This window comes from Tachypleus tridentatus, chromosome 9 (assembly GCF_004210375.1).
Source record: "Tachypleus tridentatus isolate NWPU-2018 chromosome 9, ASM421037v1, whole genome shotgun sequence".
Classification (NCBI taxonomy): domain Eukaryota; kingdom Metazoa; phylum Arthropoda; class Merostomata; order Xiphosura; family Limulidae; genus Tachypleus; species Tachypleus tridentatus.
Window position 1 is genome coordinate 4,376,248 of NC_134833.1, and position 17,192 is coordinate 4,393,439.

The window sequence follows — 17,192 nt, forward strand, 5'->3', positions numbered from 1 at the left end:
ATTTCAATGTTCACAAAATCGGATTCCATCAAAGCAACATGGTATGGCTGTACAATCCTCGCTGAAATACATTATAAAGCCCAATGTTAAGCAGGTATTTGGAAATGCTGTTTGTTGACTGGGAAGAGTAAATGAAGTGAAGATGATCCAAGATGAAGCATATTCTCCATAATTGTAGTTAGAAGTTGTTAGCAAGGGAACGACTAGCTGGATTACTTTGAAAACTGCAGAATTTTCAACCTGGAAAAGAGACCGGTGTTAATGATGGACAATTTAAAAAGAAACGTTAAGGGTAGAGTTACCAGTGAATTTGTTCAACAACTTACCAAGGGAAACTCCCTCAGAGGTAGGATAGTAAATGACGAGAACAGAGTGGATGGGGTGGGGTGGGGTGGGAACTCCGAAACAGATAAGGTATAGGCAGTGTGTACTGTTTTATTTGTGTATTATGATTTTAAAATAAACTTCACAAGCCAGGAAGACGTATTTTAATATTATAATGTAGTCGCTTACTAGAGGGTGTATGGAAAATTATTTTAGTGAATATAAAATGAGTGCGATTATAAATTCGACAAGAAGTGAGTAAATAAATTGATTTCTAATAAATTAAAAAAGTAATAAGTGAGTGTTTAAGATTAGTGTAAATGGCAAGGACTATCATATCTGTTTAATTAATTAACAAGGAAATTAGGTAACTAAGTGACATGCAAGTCAAGGGTAGGTATTATTAATCTCGAAATTTCTATTGCGACTGTGTTTGTGGGATTAGACCTACAGTGAACATAGTCTGTAGCAAACATTATTGAAGACGTGAACTAAATAAATATATTGTTTGATAGACTTGGCATTATTTTTACGAAATAATCCAAAAGAAACCACTCAGTGACAGAACACGTTTTAATAATATGGTCATCATATTTTCACATTGTTATGTCTTAAATTGTAGTAAATATTATCCACTGGTCTTTCATTTCATTATTTAAAAACGCAATAGCATGTTTCTGCTGTCATTCTATGAAGGCCTGGCATGGCCAAGCGCGTAAGGCGTGCGACTCGTAATCCGAGGGTCGCGGGTTCGCATCCCCGTCGCGCCAAACATGCTCGCCCTCCTAGCCGTGGGGGTGTATAATGTGACGGTCAATCCCACTATTCGTTGGTAAAAGAGTAGGCCAAGAGTTGGCGGTGGGTGGTGATGACTAGTTGCCTTCCCTTTAGTCTTACACTGCTAAATTAGTGACAGCTAGCACAGATAGCCCTAGTGTGGCTTTGCGCGAAATTCCAAAACAAACAAACAAACAAAAACATTCTATGAACTGCTAATCATAGCAGAATATATAAGGGTTTCTATTTCAGTTTTATTAAGACTTCTTGGACCTACGCGTTTTCAGCACATCATGTACATAGGCTTTTGTTCAATCTTGCTAACCGCTTTTTACATGAAAGATCTTCAAAAACGAAACAGTTATCGAATTATAAAAACAAATAAACAGAAAAACCAGAAGTTATTTATTCTAAAACAGAATTTACAAATGAGACTATTCGAGGTTTTCTCGCAATATTATGGACAGTAATTTGAGTGTTTACCCCTCTGCAGCTCTTGGTATTAAAATAACCAATCACTGTTACAACAAAATCACCGACGAACAGTGGTGTCACTTTGTTGTTTCTTACATAACTTTACACATTTTATAATAAGAGTGTGGTTTTAGTTTAATTAAAGTGTCATGAATATGTAACCTGTCGTTGATAATATGGTATTAAATGATATATGAATATAACTGTATTTATTTTAATAAATAAAATCTACAACATCCTTAAATTTTGATAGAATTTATTACACTGTAGCTTTGATCTTTCATTATCCGATTCTTTGAAATTTGCATAATACAGTAACATTTCTAATAGGTGTGTGTTTTAGGTAACTTACTAATTTAAAAAACTAAATTTTTTTGTCATTGTAACTTTGATTTCTGTGTCTTTGTTAACATTTTAATATATTTTGCTTCTTTTTTGCACATTGTTGAATCTTTCTGGAAACTAGGCACTTTGTCATTAAACTGTAATCTAAAACCAAGCCAGTGGCATGGTTAATTTTTTGTGATTATTAAACACAGAGCTAGTTTGATAATTCTACGTTTCTAGTTTTGAGCAAGTTAATTTGGGCTTACTTCTCTAATTTAAGAAATTAAAAAATAAACCATATATTCAGACTAAATGACCATATATGATCATCACGTTGCATCATAAGGAGCTATAAACATAAACTGAAGATTGTTTAAAACTTAAATACAGCTTTGTCTTTTCTTACTGAAAAAAAAAAATTAAGCGTACAGTACATCTGACTGTTACTGTTAAACCTTCCAGTTATGATGAAACAAAGTTAAGCCATACTGAAGATGTTAGTCAGTTAAACCTTCCAGTTATGGTTGAATAGAGACTGAACCACAGTAAAGGTGGGTCATTCCATGTCAAATCATCCAGGGGGGGTGCAGGTGACCCCCCAGAATGCCTTCAAAAAATTCACATGTGCTCATCTACCCATATAATGAAAATTACCAAAGATTAGCCCAATATCTCTAATAGTTTCTGATTTACAGCCCTGTAAAGTTTAGTTAATGTTTTGTTATTTTTGGCAAATTCATTTTCAGGCAACTTTGGCTGCTTAAAGCTGCAAGAGTAATGGTTGTAGAAGGCTGAAATATGTTACACTGACTGAATTAATCTCACAGAATTCAAAAATTGTCTCAAACCAAGTTTGTTTCTTGATTTCTTCATAAATGGCACCAACACATCGGAATGGTCATCTGATCTACCTTTTATGTTTCCCACATACCATTCATGATCGTATATACATGTCACATATTTCCCTGGCTGATAATTGTCATTGCTATCATTAGACTCTATTTGACCTGCTGTAGCATCACTTTCACTGCTACTACCAACAGTTACAACTGTGTACACATCATCACCTTCTCATGTACAATTTGTTGGTAGAGTGGGGAATAAAACTATGATGTGATCTAATACCTGCCACAATTTTGCATTTTTCACAGCACTCAAGTAGATCAAACTTTACACAATTCTGCAGGACTGATTCCTGATTGACAAGAAAGAACTGAATGTCCTGAGTGTGGTTCTTTGCCCAATGGTACATATCAGAGACACTTCAAATTTGATAATTTATTATTTTTCACAACCTTGATTTTTTTGAAGATCATGCTCAGTAATTTGAAAAAAAATATATAGTAAAGGCTGATTAGAATATTTCAATGGGATTCATAAATTATTTCAAATTTGTATGGATATATTTGCACACAGTAACACACCTGAATTGAAGTTTGTTTTTCAAGTAAACAACGTATACTTTAAAAAATTATAACTCAAAAAGTAGGTTGAACACCATCCTGATTTTTTTATAGATCATATTCAGAGATGTAAGAACATATGGTAAAAATCTGAAAAGGCTGAATAACTGGTGACATGGTCAAACTGTGGCCTGAAGTAGGGCTATTTTTAGCTAAATCATAAAAAGTTGCATGCAACTAAATTTGTTTACAGGAGATCTGATAGACTTTTAATTACAACAACTGCTGATTTATCAACTGGTATGTTATAGAAAATTATAAAACAAAATTCAGCATTGTATCATATTAAGTCTTAGAGCTATAGCTTATTAAATAAACCAATATTTTTTTATGGTTTTGGGTTTTCAGGTGATTTTACAGCATCACTATGAAAATCCTAAGAGAGATAAACTTGGTTTGAGACCATTTTTGAATTCTGTGAGATTAATTCAGTCAGTGTAGCAAATTTCAGCCTTCTACCACCATTACTCTTGCAGCTTTAAGCAGCCAAAGTTGCCCAAAAATTATTAAATTTTACAAGGCTGTAAATAAGAAACTATTAGAGATATTGATCTAATCTTTTGCAGTTTTTTCATTATATGGGTAGATGAGCACATGTGAATTTTTTCATGGCATTCTGAGGGGGGTCACTTGGAAAATTTTCCAAAATCTGGATGATTTGACATGTAATGACCCAGGTGCTAGTTACAAACCTATTTTTATTGTTCAGACATGTGACTGAATTGATCGAACATTTGTTTTCTTATTATAATTGTAGGCGTTGCACATTATATTAATTTTATTGTGTAGTAAACATCATAACTTTACATTTAGCTTCTGTGTAATTGGCTTTGTTTGTTTGATGCATGTAATAAAAAGTACAGATTGTACATCACATTACTGTCTTAATTGTTTTGAGAATCATGTTATGTGAACATGTAAACTTCTGTAAGAAGTTGTTGTTCTATCATAGTGAGTAATGTATGGTTATGCTTTCCTAAAAGAATGCCAATTATAATATTGCAGATATTAGGTAAGGGAGAGATTTTTACAATAAAACGTGATGACCGTAACTAAAGTGAAAGATAGTTTGGGAAGAAACTCAAGTTTTTGAGGTGTGGGAGGCACAAGGAATACAAAGCTTCAGAGAATCGGATACATCTAATGAAACAGCTGGTCATTTTACAGCTAATGACATGAATACTGCAAGAAGGCTTGTGATTCTTTCAAGTAAACACAAACTTTCCAGCCAGCTTCCCCAAGCTGTGAGGTCCAGTATCAGCCTTGTGCTTTATCATTATGAGAGTAAATTGCTTGATGACTTAATAGGTAAGAATTAAGTTTTTAGTTTATGATTTTTGTGAAGTGTTGTGTAAGTTTTTCATTCACTGTTAGTCTCCAATATTTTGTACCAAAAGATTGATGGCATATTTGAAAATTGTTGAAAAATAAAAAACGCAAAAGAGCTGAGAAATTCCAAAGTAGTTTCATCCATATGTCTTTTAGAAGAAAGCAGTCTACTCCATGTGTTGCACAGTTAAATAGATTATCCTTTGATATTGTGTAATACCTTTGAGATAAAGAAAAAAATGTTGACTGAGTTTTATAAATTAACATCGGTGGTCAATCTGATTGCTCTTTATTGTTGTTTACATATATGGTAGGTAATTTGATATGAAAAGTTAATCATGACAATAATTTTAATTAAATTGTATTTATAGATTTTGGGAAAGAAATTTAAAAATGTGGAAATAAAGCTAACTTTCAGAAATTTACATAAAAACACAAAGTGGTTCCCAAGAATGTAAATATCATAAAACTGTATATTCAAAACATCCACACATGGAAAGAGAGGCATGCTGTATCCACCTAAGAATGTTTTTTATTACAACGAACTTGTTACATTCCAGAGTTTAATTGATGTTAGATATATCTTTGATGATTGTTAACATCACTTTTATAGGTTTATTTTGGTAAAATAATCTATGTATTCTGTTTACATGTTGATATGAGAAACTTTATCTCTTAGATTAAAATTTCAATACTAATTTTGAGACAACTGTTCGTGTTCTTAGTTAACATAGTATAAATACAAGGCAAAATCTTTTATCTTGATCAAGAAATGAGTAAACATTTACTTAAGTTTGGTTATTTGTTTACCATTCATTTCATTTTCTTAACAGGTTTTTCCCCCAAACATTTTGCAAGTTTAACACATATTTAGGAAATTAATAATATGACTGTTCTTCTTCTTCTTATTAGTATTGTTATTGTTCTTCTTATTCTTATTGTTATTATTAGTATCATTATTGTTGTTATTATAATTGTTATCAGTATTGTTGTTATTATTGTCATTATTATTATTGTTGTTGTTATTGTTATTATTGTTATTAGTATTATTGTTGTTGTTAATATTATTATTAGTATTGTTATTATTATCATTACTGTTATTAGTATTGTTGTTTTTGTTACTATTATTATTATTATTAATAGTATTGTTATTATTATTAATAGTATTGTTATTAGTATTGTTGTTTTTGTTACTATTATTATTAGTATTACTATTATTGTTTTATTAGTATTGTTGTTAATATTATTGTTATTGGTATTATTATTATTGTTGTTATTATTAGTAGTATTGTTATTATTGTTGCTATTATTATTAGTATTAATATTATTGTTATCATTATTCTTATTGTTGTTAATATTATTCTTATTGTTGCTATTATTGTTGTTATTACTGTTATTGTTGTTGTTATTACTATTATTGATTGTCATTAGTATTATTATTGCTGTTGTTATTATTATTATTATCATTATAATGATTTCTTTTTTAAGTAATTTGTTATCTATGTTCTTAAGGGTACAGTTGTATAGGTTTATAGGTTATAAAATTATCATGTAGAAACGTTTGGACAGTAAGAACATAACACTGTCCTGAAATTATATATTAGGGAATAGATTACCTATAAGTATATTATTCATAAACAGTTGTCTTTTCAAAATTAATAAATGTCTATTAAATAATTGTTCTTGTTTGTGTATGATCTTTTTTCTAATTTCTTAAATTAAGTTTCATCTGTTAAAATACCATTAACTTTATTAATATAACTTATTTTATTCAACAGTGCATTTCAATTTCCTTTAGCTGGATTCGTTATAGTTATATTTTTAAACACTTTTGAAATAATTAGGTGCTTTTAGTTCTTCCCAAAATATCTTAAGCAGTTTTTGTTATAATTTTGGAATACTTAATTTTTTTCAGTATAAGAGATGTGGAGAATAGAAGAGGTTTACTTAACAAAAACATGAGATATTTTAATTATTTAATAAATTTTTAAGGATTGTTACACCACTTTAAGATATTTTGTATTTTAATGTAATAATAATAATTGTCATGTGACATGATATTAACATGTAATCTATGAACAAATGACTTAGAATTAGTTAGTCATAGCTCACAAGTTTGGCCATCTCTTTTATAGTGAGAGTTAAAATGGAGAGAGGCTATATGGTAAAAATAAAGTTTTTATTATATAAATTAAAACAAAAATGTTTGTTAGCAGTGTCATCAGTATCATATGATTCATAACCACTTATAATCTTTCTTCTCATAGTTGTATTTATTACACTTTCATTACCTGTTCCACTTTTCATAAAACCTAATCTACTCATGACGACTGATATTTCTAAACTAATTCAGTTTCCAATTTAATGTTCAGATTACTTCATAATGAATAATTTTAGGGTACAATAAATGTAATTAAAACAGGAAAACAATTACAAGTTAGGAAGAAAGAGAGAAACATAATCAGTTTAATAGGGTTTAAGATACAATGAAACATGACAGAGAAAATATAATTGTGTTATATAGTAATACATAATATGCTATTAAAGTTCAAGATATTGTAACAGATAAAATGTCAGATATTAAGTAAAGAACTAATGAGATGCAAAAGTATGATTATATTTGTAGGAATGGTGACTACAGAACTTAATGGAACAAAAGTAGAAAGTATTGCATTTATAGCTGATGGAACAGAGTCTGAAATGTATCTCACTGCTAACAGAAATGAGGTAAGAGAGTGTATGTACTGGAATATAGGAGAAGTAGGGTGTGGTTACAACAAAAAAAGCAAGTTAAGATATTCTGGTTTAAAAACCTTGATTAATCCCTGCTATTTGCTTTATTTATTTTTATGTTTATTTAAGTAAACTTCAGATATTTTAGTAGATTTAATGACTACATTATAATATACTAACCATTAGTGCCAATTATAGACCTCTTGTTAAATAACTTACATTATAATATAGTAACTGTTAGTGCCAATTATAGACCTCTTGTTAAATAACTTACATTATAATATAGCAACTGTTAGTGCCAATTATAGACCTCTTATTAAATAACTTACATCTTTTTATATTGAATAATCTGTTAATTTATTGTTTTAAAAGAATAAATTTTATCAGAGAACAATACAGTGGAAAACTTATTCTCTGTATTCAATATTACAGAGTATCATCTAAAACTGTCTTTAAACATTTTAACATTTCACAAAGTTAATATGGACCACTTTGTTTTTCAGACTTTATGTATTGTACAATAGTATGTATTTTTCCTGTGTGTTTTATATCATACAGTGCCAGTTAAAAACTGTTTAAACAGTTCTTGTGTTGTACATTTATGTATATTTTGTCATCACATAGTGTCAGCTAAAACTATTTTAACAGCTCTTGTGTTGTACATTGATGTATATTTTGTTATCACATAGTGTCAGCTAAAACTATTTTTACAGCTCTTGTGTTGTACATTGATGTATATTTTGTTATCACATAGTGTCAGCTAAAACTATTTTAACAGCTCTTGTGTTGTACATTGTTGTATATTTTGTTATCACATAGTGTCAGCTAAAACTATTTTAATAGTTCTTGTGTTGTACATTGTTGTATATTTTGTTATCACATAGTGTCAGCTAAAACTATTTTAATAGTTCTTGTGTTGTACATTGATGTATATTTTGTCATCACATAGTGTCAGCTACAACTGTTTTAACACCTCTTGTGTTGTACATTTATATATATTTTGTTATCACATAGTGTCAATTAAAATATTTTAACAGTTCTTGTGTTGTATATTAATGAATATTTTTGTCTTATTATGTAATGTTAACTAAAATTGTTTGAAGAGTTTGTTTATGATGTGTTTTTTTCTTTCTGTTTTTAACTATATCTAGGTATTGTCAGTTGAAACTGTATTTGGACACAGCACCACAAGAGATTTTTTTTGTACCTTGGTGGATAACTTGGATAGAAGAGTTGATGGAGCACGGTTAGATTTCCTGGCATGTGAAATGGCCCAGAAGGAAGTTGGAAAACTTATTATTCAGGAACTAAGAAGACTTACAAAGGTTTGAGAAAATGAAATTTCAAAACAAAGGTTATAGAACTAATTTTTTTCTAGTAATTATTAAACTTCAGGTTATTTTGTTAGATATCTGTGTGAGTTGTTCTGTACAGGTGTATAATACTGTTTATTTCACTGTTTGTGAAATACTTGATTGACCTTGTTTTGACTAAACACAAGCTGAATGGTAAAGTACTGGATAAATTATGTTCTGATGAAACACTTTAAAAAAATTTGCACCATTTAAAGATTTATCCATTATCTATGTTATAAAAGGATTAATTCTAAATTCTTGTAATTAAAGTGTGTATACTGAAGTCACACAATCTTTCATCAGTTTTTAAGTGAAGGCAACTTAAAGTGCTCTAAGTTGTCCAGAATGTGTGGATTCAAAACTTTATGTCAGTTTTGCTTAAGGAAAGTGCCATTTTACTCTTAAAAATAAGTAGAATCTAATTAACTGGCTACAGCTGTTTTTGAGTAATATTAGTAAAATGTGATTCAGAGATCTGGAAATGGAGCACCATTACCCACATCACAAGCAGGTAATGTTTATTTTGGTACACTCTAATCGTAGAACTTCAGCTTCAAAAGTAAGTTATTGTTCATTGCAAGATAGAAAACCTTGCAACTATACAACTTTATTTTGAACATAAAATGTTTTGTATTTTATAAACATTTGTCCAGTTAAATATTATCATAATCCTATTCTTTAAAATCTATGCCTTTGACAGAAGTTTCTATAAAACGATTTTATATCAAAACTGAAAGAGAAAACCACTTCCTCTTTAAATCATAAAATAACTAACATTTACCAAACTTATTTAAGATGCAACACCTAATTAACATTTTTGTCTATGGATTTTTTTTCTGTACACCATATAAACAGAATCTAACCAACCATTTGATGATATCTGTCTCCAAGGATGTTTGTTTTAAATTTCTAAATTGTTTAAATGTTTAAAAAAGTTCAGTTTTAAGCTAGTTTCTTGAAATGTAGTGAGTTTAATGAAAATGTATCAGTAAACAATTCAAACAGATCTTATGTGATGTGTTTCAAAGACTTTTTTTAGTTTTTTCATGATTTTCAGTAAAATTTTATGATTTTCAAACATTAATTAATTACAATGACATATTTAGACTTATTAAAAAAAACAGAAACAGTTGTTTTAGAAACCTTGGTTGTGAGGTTCTGATAAGCTGTATTATTTAATGGTTTGCCAGTTATTCTGAAATCTAAGTAAGCTATGTAAATGTTAATAACAAACAACTTGGTATTAATATAAATAATGAAGAGTTACAAAACCTTCACCATAATATTGATGTTTAGTGACATAGATATTACTGACATATAGAAACTGTTTTATTTTCCCAGACAAATTCCTAAAATCAAAGTATAATTATAGTTTCACAGTTACATGGTGGTTACAAGGTTAAAAAATAATTACAGTTTCACAGTTACATAGTGGTTACAGGGTTAAAATATAATTATACTTTCAGAGTTACATACTGGTTTCAAGGTTAAAGTATTATTAGAGTTACATAGTGGTTAGAGGGTTAAAGTATAATTACAGTTGCATAGTTCCATAGTGGTTACAAGGTTAAAGTATAATTACAGTTATATAGTTACATAGTGGTTAGAAGGGTTAAAGTGCAATTACAGTTAGATAGTGGTTATGAGGTTAAAATATAATTACAGTAAAATAGTCACATCGTGGTTACAAGGCTAAAGTATAATTACAGGTTCACAGTTACATAGTTGTTACAAGGTTTAAAGTATTATTACAATGATACAACTACCTAGTGGTTACATGGTTAAAGTATAATTACAGGTTCACAGTTACATAGTGCTTACAAGGTAAAGTATAATTACAGTTACATAGCAGTTACTACAGTTATATAGTTACACAGTGGTTAGAAAGTTAAAATAAAATTAAAATTATAATGTTACATAGTGGTTACGAGATTAAAGTATAATTACAGTATAGTTACACTGTGGTTAAGAGGTTAAAGTATATTTACAGTTGTATAGTAGTTACAAGGTTAAAGTAAAATTACAGTTATATAGTGGTTTCAAACTGTAATTACCGTTATATAGTTACAATGTGGTTACAAGGTTAAAGTATACTTAGAGTTATATAGTGGTTGCAAGGAAAAGGTATAATTACAGTTGTATAGTAGTTACAAGGTTAAAGTAAAATTACAGTTATATAGTGGTTTCAAAGTGTAATTACTGTTATATAGTTACAATGTGGTTACAAGGTTAAAGTATAATTACTGTTAGATAGTTACACAGTGGTTACAAGGCTAAAGTATAATTACAATAATACAGCTACCTAGCAGTTACAAGGTCAAAGTAGAATTACAGTAATATAGCTACATAGTGATTGTAATTGTACTAGAACCTTTTAGAGTGGTTATAAGGTCAAAGTATAATTAACAGTTACATAGTGGTTACAAAGTTAAAATATAACAAATGTATAATGGTTATAAGGTTAAAGTATAATTAGAGTTATATTGTGATGTAGTGGTGTCAAGGTTAAAGTACAATTACAGTTATATTGTTACATACTGGTTACAAGGTTAAAGTGTAAGTAGAGTTACATAGTTGTTAGAATGTTAAAGTATTATTAGAGTTAAATAGTTGTTAAAATGTTAGAGCATAATAACAGTGGTTACAAGGTTGAAGTACAATTAGAGTTTCACAGTTACATAGCGGTTACAAGGTTATAGTAAATTGCAGTATGAATTTGGCAAGGCCAAAATCACCTGCAAGGTTGTGTAAACCATCCACTTCAACTCATTGTTATGAAAATTAGGTACATGATGATTTGAGAAACTGGTTTTAAATTATGTATTATTTGTGTAGGCACCCAAAATGCAAATGAATGGTAATTTGGTCTATACTAAAGAGATTGGACTTGTACAGACTTCCTTTATTTGTCACTTTGAAGTTATTCAGTTTACTTCAATTTCTTGGTCTCATTGAAGGCATTTAGAGGTTTTATTTGTTTAGTGGCTGTAAGAAAGATGAAACAAACTGCTTGAAGCAGCCTTTGAAGCAACCATAGTAAGGTTAAGAGAAGTAGAACTGCTGACATACTAATAATACCACTGACATTATTATGAGGTTGACAAAAGTGGAAACTGCTGCATGTGAATGGTATTGCTGTTTGTTAACAGAAGTGGAACCCCTGCATGTGAAAGGTATCACTGTGAGTTAACAGAAGTGGAACCCTTGTATGTCAGTGGTATTGCTGTGACGTTAACAGAAGTGGAAACTGCTGCATTTTAATGGTATTATTGTGAAGTTAACAGAAGCGGAAAATGCTGCATGTGAATGGTATTATTGTGAAGTTAACAGAAGTGGAAACTGCTGCATGTGAATGGTATTATTGTGAAGTTAACAGAAGTGGAAACTCTGCATGTCAGTGGTATTGCTGTGAGGTTTACAGAAGTTGAACCCTTGCATGTCAATGGTACTGTTTTCAGGTTTACAGAAGTGGAAACCTTGCATGTCAGTGGTATTGCTGTGAGGTTAACAGATGTGGAAACTGTTGCACATGAATGGTATTGTTCTTCAAACACCTAAACAGTGTAGACCAGAACCTACAACTTGAACATACTGCCATTATCTGCTGATCCTAACTTGCTGTAAACATAGTTCTTTCCCATTTGGATGTGTTGCTCTATCTCTCTGCTTATCTATGAAACATCTTTCCACAGTTGTCAAAGAGCATACCTGCTACAGAAGTGATGCAGTCTTCACCATATAATTTTCCATTCTGAAGATCTCCTTTTTAGGGATTGTCCTTTGGATTCTTTTGAACAATATTTCTTTCTTTCCTTCTGCTGGTCCCTCTACCCATTTTGTGTGGGATTCTTGCAATTTATGCGAGAGGAGGTAATGTACTTCATCAGAAATTATAATTTTTTCACCCTGAAAGTGTATTTCTGAGAAGTACTTACCTATTCTCCCTACCAGGGGCATAGATTTTTTACACCCAATTGGGAGGGGGGGGGATGATTTTTGCAACTACTTATGTGGACTGTTTAATTTGCAAATTGGTAATCTCTGATTACATGAACCTGAAAGCTGTAAACATACAGTCACAGAGTAATCTTGTTGCCACAATACTTCAAGGTTTCCATGTAGGTTTGTACAAGTGAGGTGTTGTGAACAGTTTTCAAAATGTTAATAGAATAAAGACAAATGTGTCACAAATTAACTGCCACATGAATTTATTCCTGCACACTGCACAGTATAAAAGATACCTATTATACTTGACAAGGTTACTAATAACTTTAATTGCATGAAAGTAAGATTCATTTAGTCCTCTAGTTTACATGTTCCCAAATGTAGACCTTCTTTGTGATGATTTGTTTATGAATTCTTTCATAAGCTCTTCTATATTTGCCTTGTCAACCTCATCTTTGTGAGTGTGATGAACTGCTACATGGTTGAAGCAGCACTAAGACATAGTTGACCTTAACCACGTCTTCAACTGTCTTAATGCAGAAAAGCTGCATTCACATTCACAGCTGGATACTGGACATACAAGCAAAATTTGCATGAGAAGAAACATTCACTAAACATCTGTTGGCTTGTTTCATGCATTTTACAGTAAGCATCCTTCACACCTTTCAGAGATACTGCTTTTGTTGTTTCTTTGAACATGGGCAACTGAAACTCGAGCCGTTGTGCAGAGATTTCTGGATAGAAGTTTATAACTGAGTTGTCAATCTTGCCAGATGTGATCATATTCTCAAGTGCCAGATATTGCCTCAAGTCATTGTTATCTGCACTGAATCTAGTGGTCAGATGTTTTATGACTCTGTCCACAAATTCAAAATATTGGCTTTTGTAGTAATCTCTAGCTGTTGCAGAATGGTGTGCTGAGCCATCACTTGTGATCCTTCTGGGGGGGGTCTGCAAATGCATGGTAGTTCAATAGGCACCAGATCTAGGGAAGTTACCTTTTTCTCAGCTTCATCAAATATCTTGTTGTAATTTTCCTCTGTTCGCAATACCCGCAATTGCTCAACTGTCATTGCAGATTCTTCAATCATGCCAGATACTGTCCCTGATTTTGCTTGGAATGCATGGTTCAGTTCCTCTAACGCAGCTAGTGGATGCTGAGCCATCAACAATCCTAAAACTCTTTCCTTTGTCAAATCTGTCCAGCAGTCCTCATGCTTTCACTGCTACATCTGATTTTTCATTTGCTAATTCAGACAAAGAATTAACAATGTCACTGTAATGATCATTAACACATGTAATTGCAGATAGGCGGCACAACCAGCGTGTTGGACACAGTGGGCGGATGTATTTAACTGGACCATTGTGGCTGTCTGACGATACAATATTTTTAAAGATTGTCTTGTATTTGCCTGACCTTTGAAGCAAGACACCAAGTTCATGTACCCACTGGATAGAATCTCGAACACATTCACAAGCTTCAACTGCATGTTGCATTATTAAATTAGCCTTGTGTGCTTCGCAGTGAAAAACAAAGCTGATGGTTGCTTCTCTTTTATTTTTACCTGGCATCCACTGTACGTACTACTCATGTTAGCAGCTCCATCATAATTTTGTGCTCTTAATCCTGACAATGGTAAATTGAGTCTAGTCAGTACATCAAGTATAATCGAGGATATTGTTTCACCAGTTCTATTGGAAACACTGTACAAACCAAGAAATGTCTCATGGACGTCAAGGTTCTCATCTACGTATCATACACTTATTGCTTCCTGTTCGGCACCTGTAAGATCTTGAGTGCCATCAACCATTAATGCAAAGATTCTACTTTTCTGCACTTCGTGTGCTGTGTTCCTCAGTATTTGATGGCTGAACATATCCATTATTTCATTCTAAGCCTGGGGTTATGTGAATGTGGTTTTCTTTGACAAGTAGGCCGTCAACTCAGGATCTTCCTTTTCCAGGAGCTTTATTAACTGCAGGAAGTTTCCCTCTGTATCAGTATATCCACGTAATGCTAAACCTTGATGCAGTAAGAAACGTAAACTTCTGAATATTTTGGCTAGACTTCTTTTGCATTCTTCCTGCTGCCTCTTTTTTCCATCATGTTGCTGGACAGTCACTGGAGTTACATCAAGTGAACCTTCTGGAGATATAGCGAATATCTGCTGAGAGGAGGACTGGTGTTCGTTGAAAATTCTGTTTTGCCTTTTTTCAGTTGCAAAAACTGGTGGATATGAAGGTATACCCCACTGGCCTCTCCAATTTCCCTGTAAAAAGGCCTCTATTTTCTGCCTTGGCACAATGAAAACATATGACTTTTTGAGTCTGATTGTGGAAGTGCAGCCATGGGAATTCATCAAACCACTTGCCCTGGAAGTTGATATTTTGAGATTTTGCTTTCTGTCATGGTATTAGTTGTGCGTCTGGATGATATGGCTTTCCACACTGTATCTGTAGAGTGTCAGATTTTTCATTACTGCACAAACTTGTTTCACAACTATCTGGTGGTTCATGATGTGCAGTAGTTGCACAAGTATTTTCAGACTCGTCCTCTGATGAACATGGTATTTCCTCTGTATGGCAAGTTTCTATTCCTTTGCTTGAGGTTGTTGGATTATCTACATCTACATTGCCACTTGTAGTACTAGTAACTGATTTGAAAAACTGTCTAATATCAGAACGTTTCAGACGCTTGCTTGTCATAATTGAAATCTGTTTCCCAGATGACTCAACAGTTTAAAATACATTCTTTATTGAAAAACTCTAACGTACAACGAAAGAAGATAAACAGAATGGAAGTAGGACTGAATGTATTTAAGTCGAACGCGCGAACCTCACAATGACTACCGAGCCGACTGACCGCCTGGGCATTGCTGGAACAATAATGTGTGCTAGTTACAACACAAGTACTTGCAAGTTTCTCGAAAAATACTTAAACAATCACAAATATATTACCACCTGTTAAAGCTCATCAAAAGGCAAACACATTGTGATATAATGTCTATAAGCCCGTCTATTAAATAAAAATACCTAAACAAAAACTAGCAATACAATTCAAGTAGAGGCTTCAGGACATCAAAATCGCTCCTTTGTGTTCTAATTATACAAGAAAATACAATATTTTTACTATCTATGATAAGAGAATATATTGTTTTTTTTACCATAAAGCACCAGAACTTTATTAAAGGGCGGTGATAATCTGAAATTTTATGGATTAATGAGGGCCAGAAACAGGTCTAATGAGCCGTGTTGTAAAATCGAGGCTCAGACTCAAGAGAGCGGAGGAGGGTGATGTAGGGCGCATCTGGATCCAAGCAGCCCGAACCTGTCGTTAGCTGTACACTAAACGTACACTATGGTCAGTGGCTCGGCGGCTTAGAAGAGTAAGGCGTTCGACAATAAAACCGGCTAGACATGCATAAGAACAAATGGTGTAGGAAAACCGCACAATATACACATAAGATTGATGCAGCTACAAGCTACAAATGGCCTGCCAGATCTAGGTCACAGGAGTTTATGTTTAGGAGTAATATTTTCGAATTCCATGCTCTATTCAATCTGTTGTGATGAAAATTTTACGTAATCTTACACTACGTACAAGACATTGGTAGAATTTGTGATAGTGCTTGCAAGCCTTGCATGTATACTTAGGCCTACTGACTGATACGAACTATCGCTTAGATCGAAAAGCTTAGAAGCACGCCTATATTAAAGATGTACATTTCGGCTACTGAAGAAGCCTACATCTAGCCCTAATTATGTAATTCGATTGGTAAGAACACGAGAATAACAAGAACAAATACAAATTTGTAGGCCTGTGATGAAAATAAAACAATTCAACAGACCAAACTGTACGGGGGATGATTGTATGCACCATACACCCTCATCTAAAGTGGAGTGTATCCCCATCCCCCCAGGATCTATGCCCCTGCTCCCTATTGAAAACTAGTGCTTCCATTTTCTGCCAAGTATTAATTTGGTAGAATTGTATAGAGGGAGTCAGATGCCTCAAGTGTGTGCTATGCTCTTATTGGTGGAGTATTTTCACATGATAATTTGCATCCAAAATGCATTGGAATTAGTCATTTCCAGATGGGTGGGAGCTTCCAGGTTTGTGGCATCCACAAAAAAAGTTTTTGTATATAGAGGGCAGCACTGAATATAAAGCAATTTATCTGAAAATACATGAAAAATAGCTTAAAAATTATAACATTGAATACACATAACCTAGAATGACAGTTCTAAGGTACCACATCTATAATAACATATGTTGAATAACAGACCATGACAAGAATAACAGAGTTATAATGAGATATCTTGATAAATGTATCATGAATAACAGATCTAAAACAACATATTATGAGTAAAAGATATAGAATATAATAACATATCCTGAATAACAGATCTAAAATAACTGGTTGATAATAACACATCCTGAATAACAGATCTGAGAAAACTGGTT

General features: G+C 32.1%; 1 protein-coding gene across 4 annotated transcripts in view; it reads left to right on the forward strand.

The window, feature by feature from the left end:
* The window catches only part of LOC143224689 (serine/threonine-protein kinase Nek8-like), a 77,747-nt gene that overhangs the window by 24,494 nt on the left and 36,061 nt on the right, over positions 1-17,192 (forward strand). For 2 of the 4 annotated variants that reach the window (XM_076452872.1, XM_076452874.1), the window contains exons 2-4: positions 4,371-4,673; positions 7,321-7,421; positions 8,579-8,752. In XM_076452872.1, the coding sequence (XP_076308987.1) occupies positions 4,541-4,673; positions 7,321-7,421; positions 8,579-8,752 (408 nt within the window). In that variant the 5' untranslated portion in view covers positions 4,371-4,540. The remainder of the gene's footprint in view (positions 1-4,370; positions 4,674-7,320; positions 7,422-8,578; positions 8,753-17,192) is intronic. The other 2 variants (XM_076452873.1, XM_076452876.1) reach the window with 2 other exon arrangements.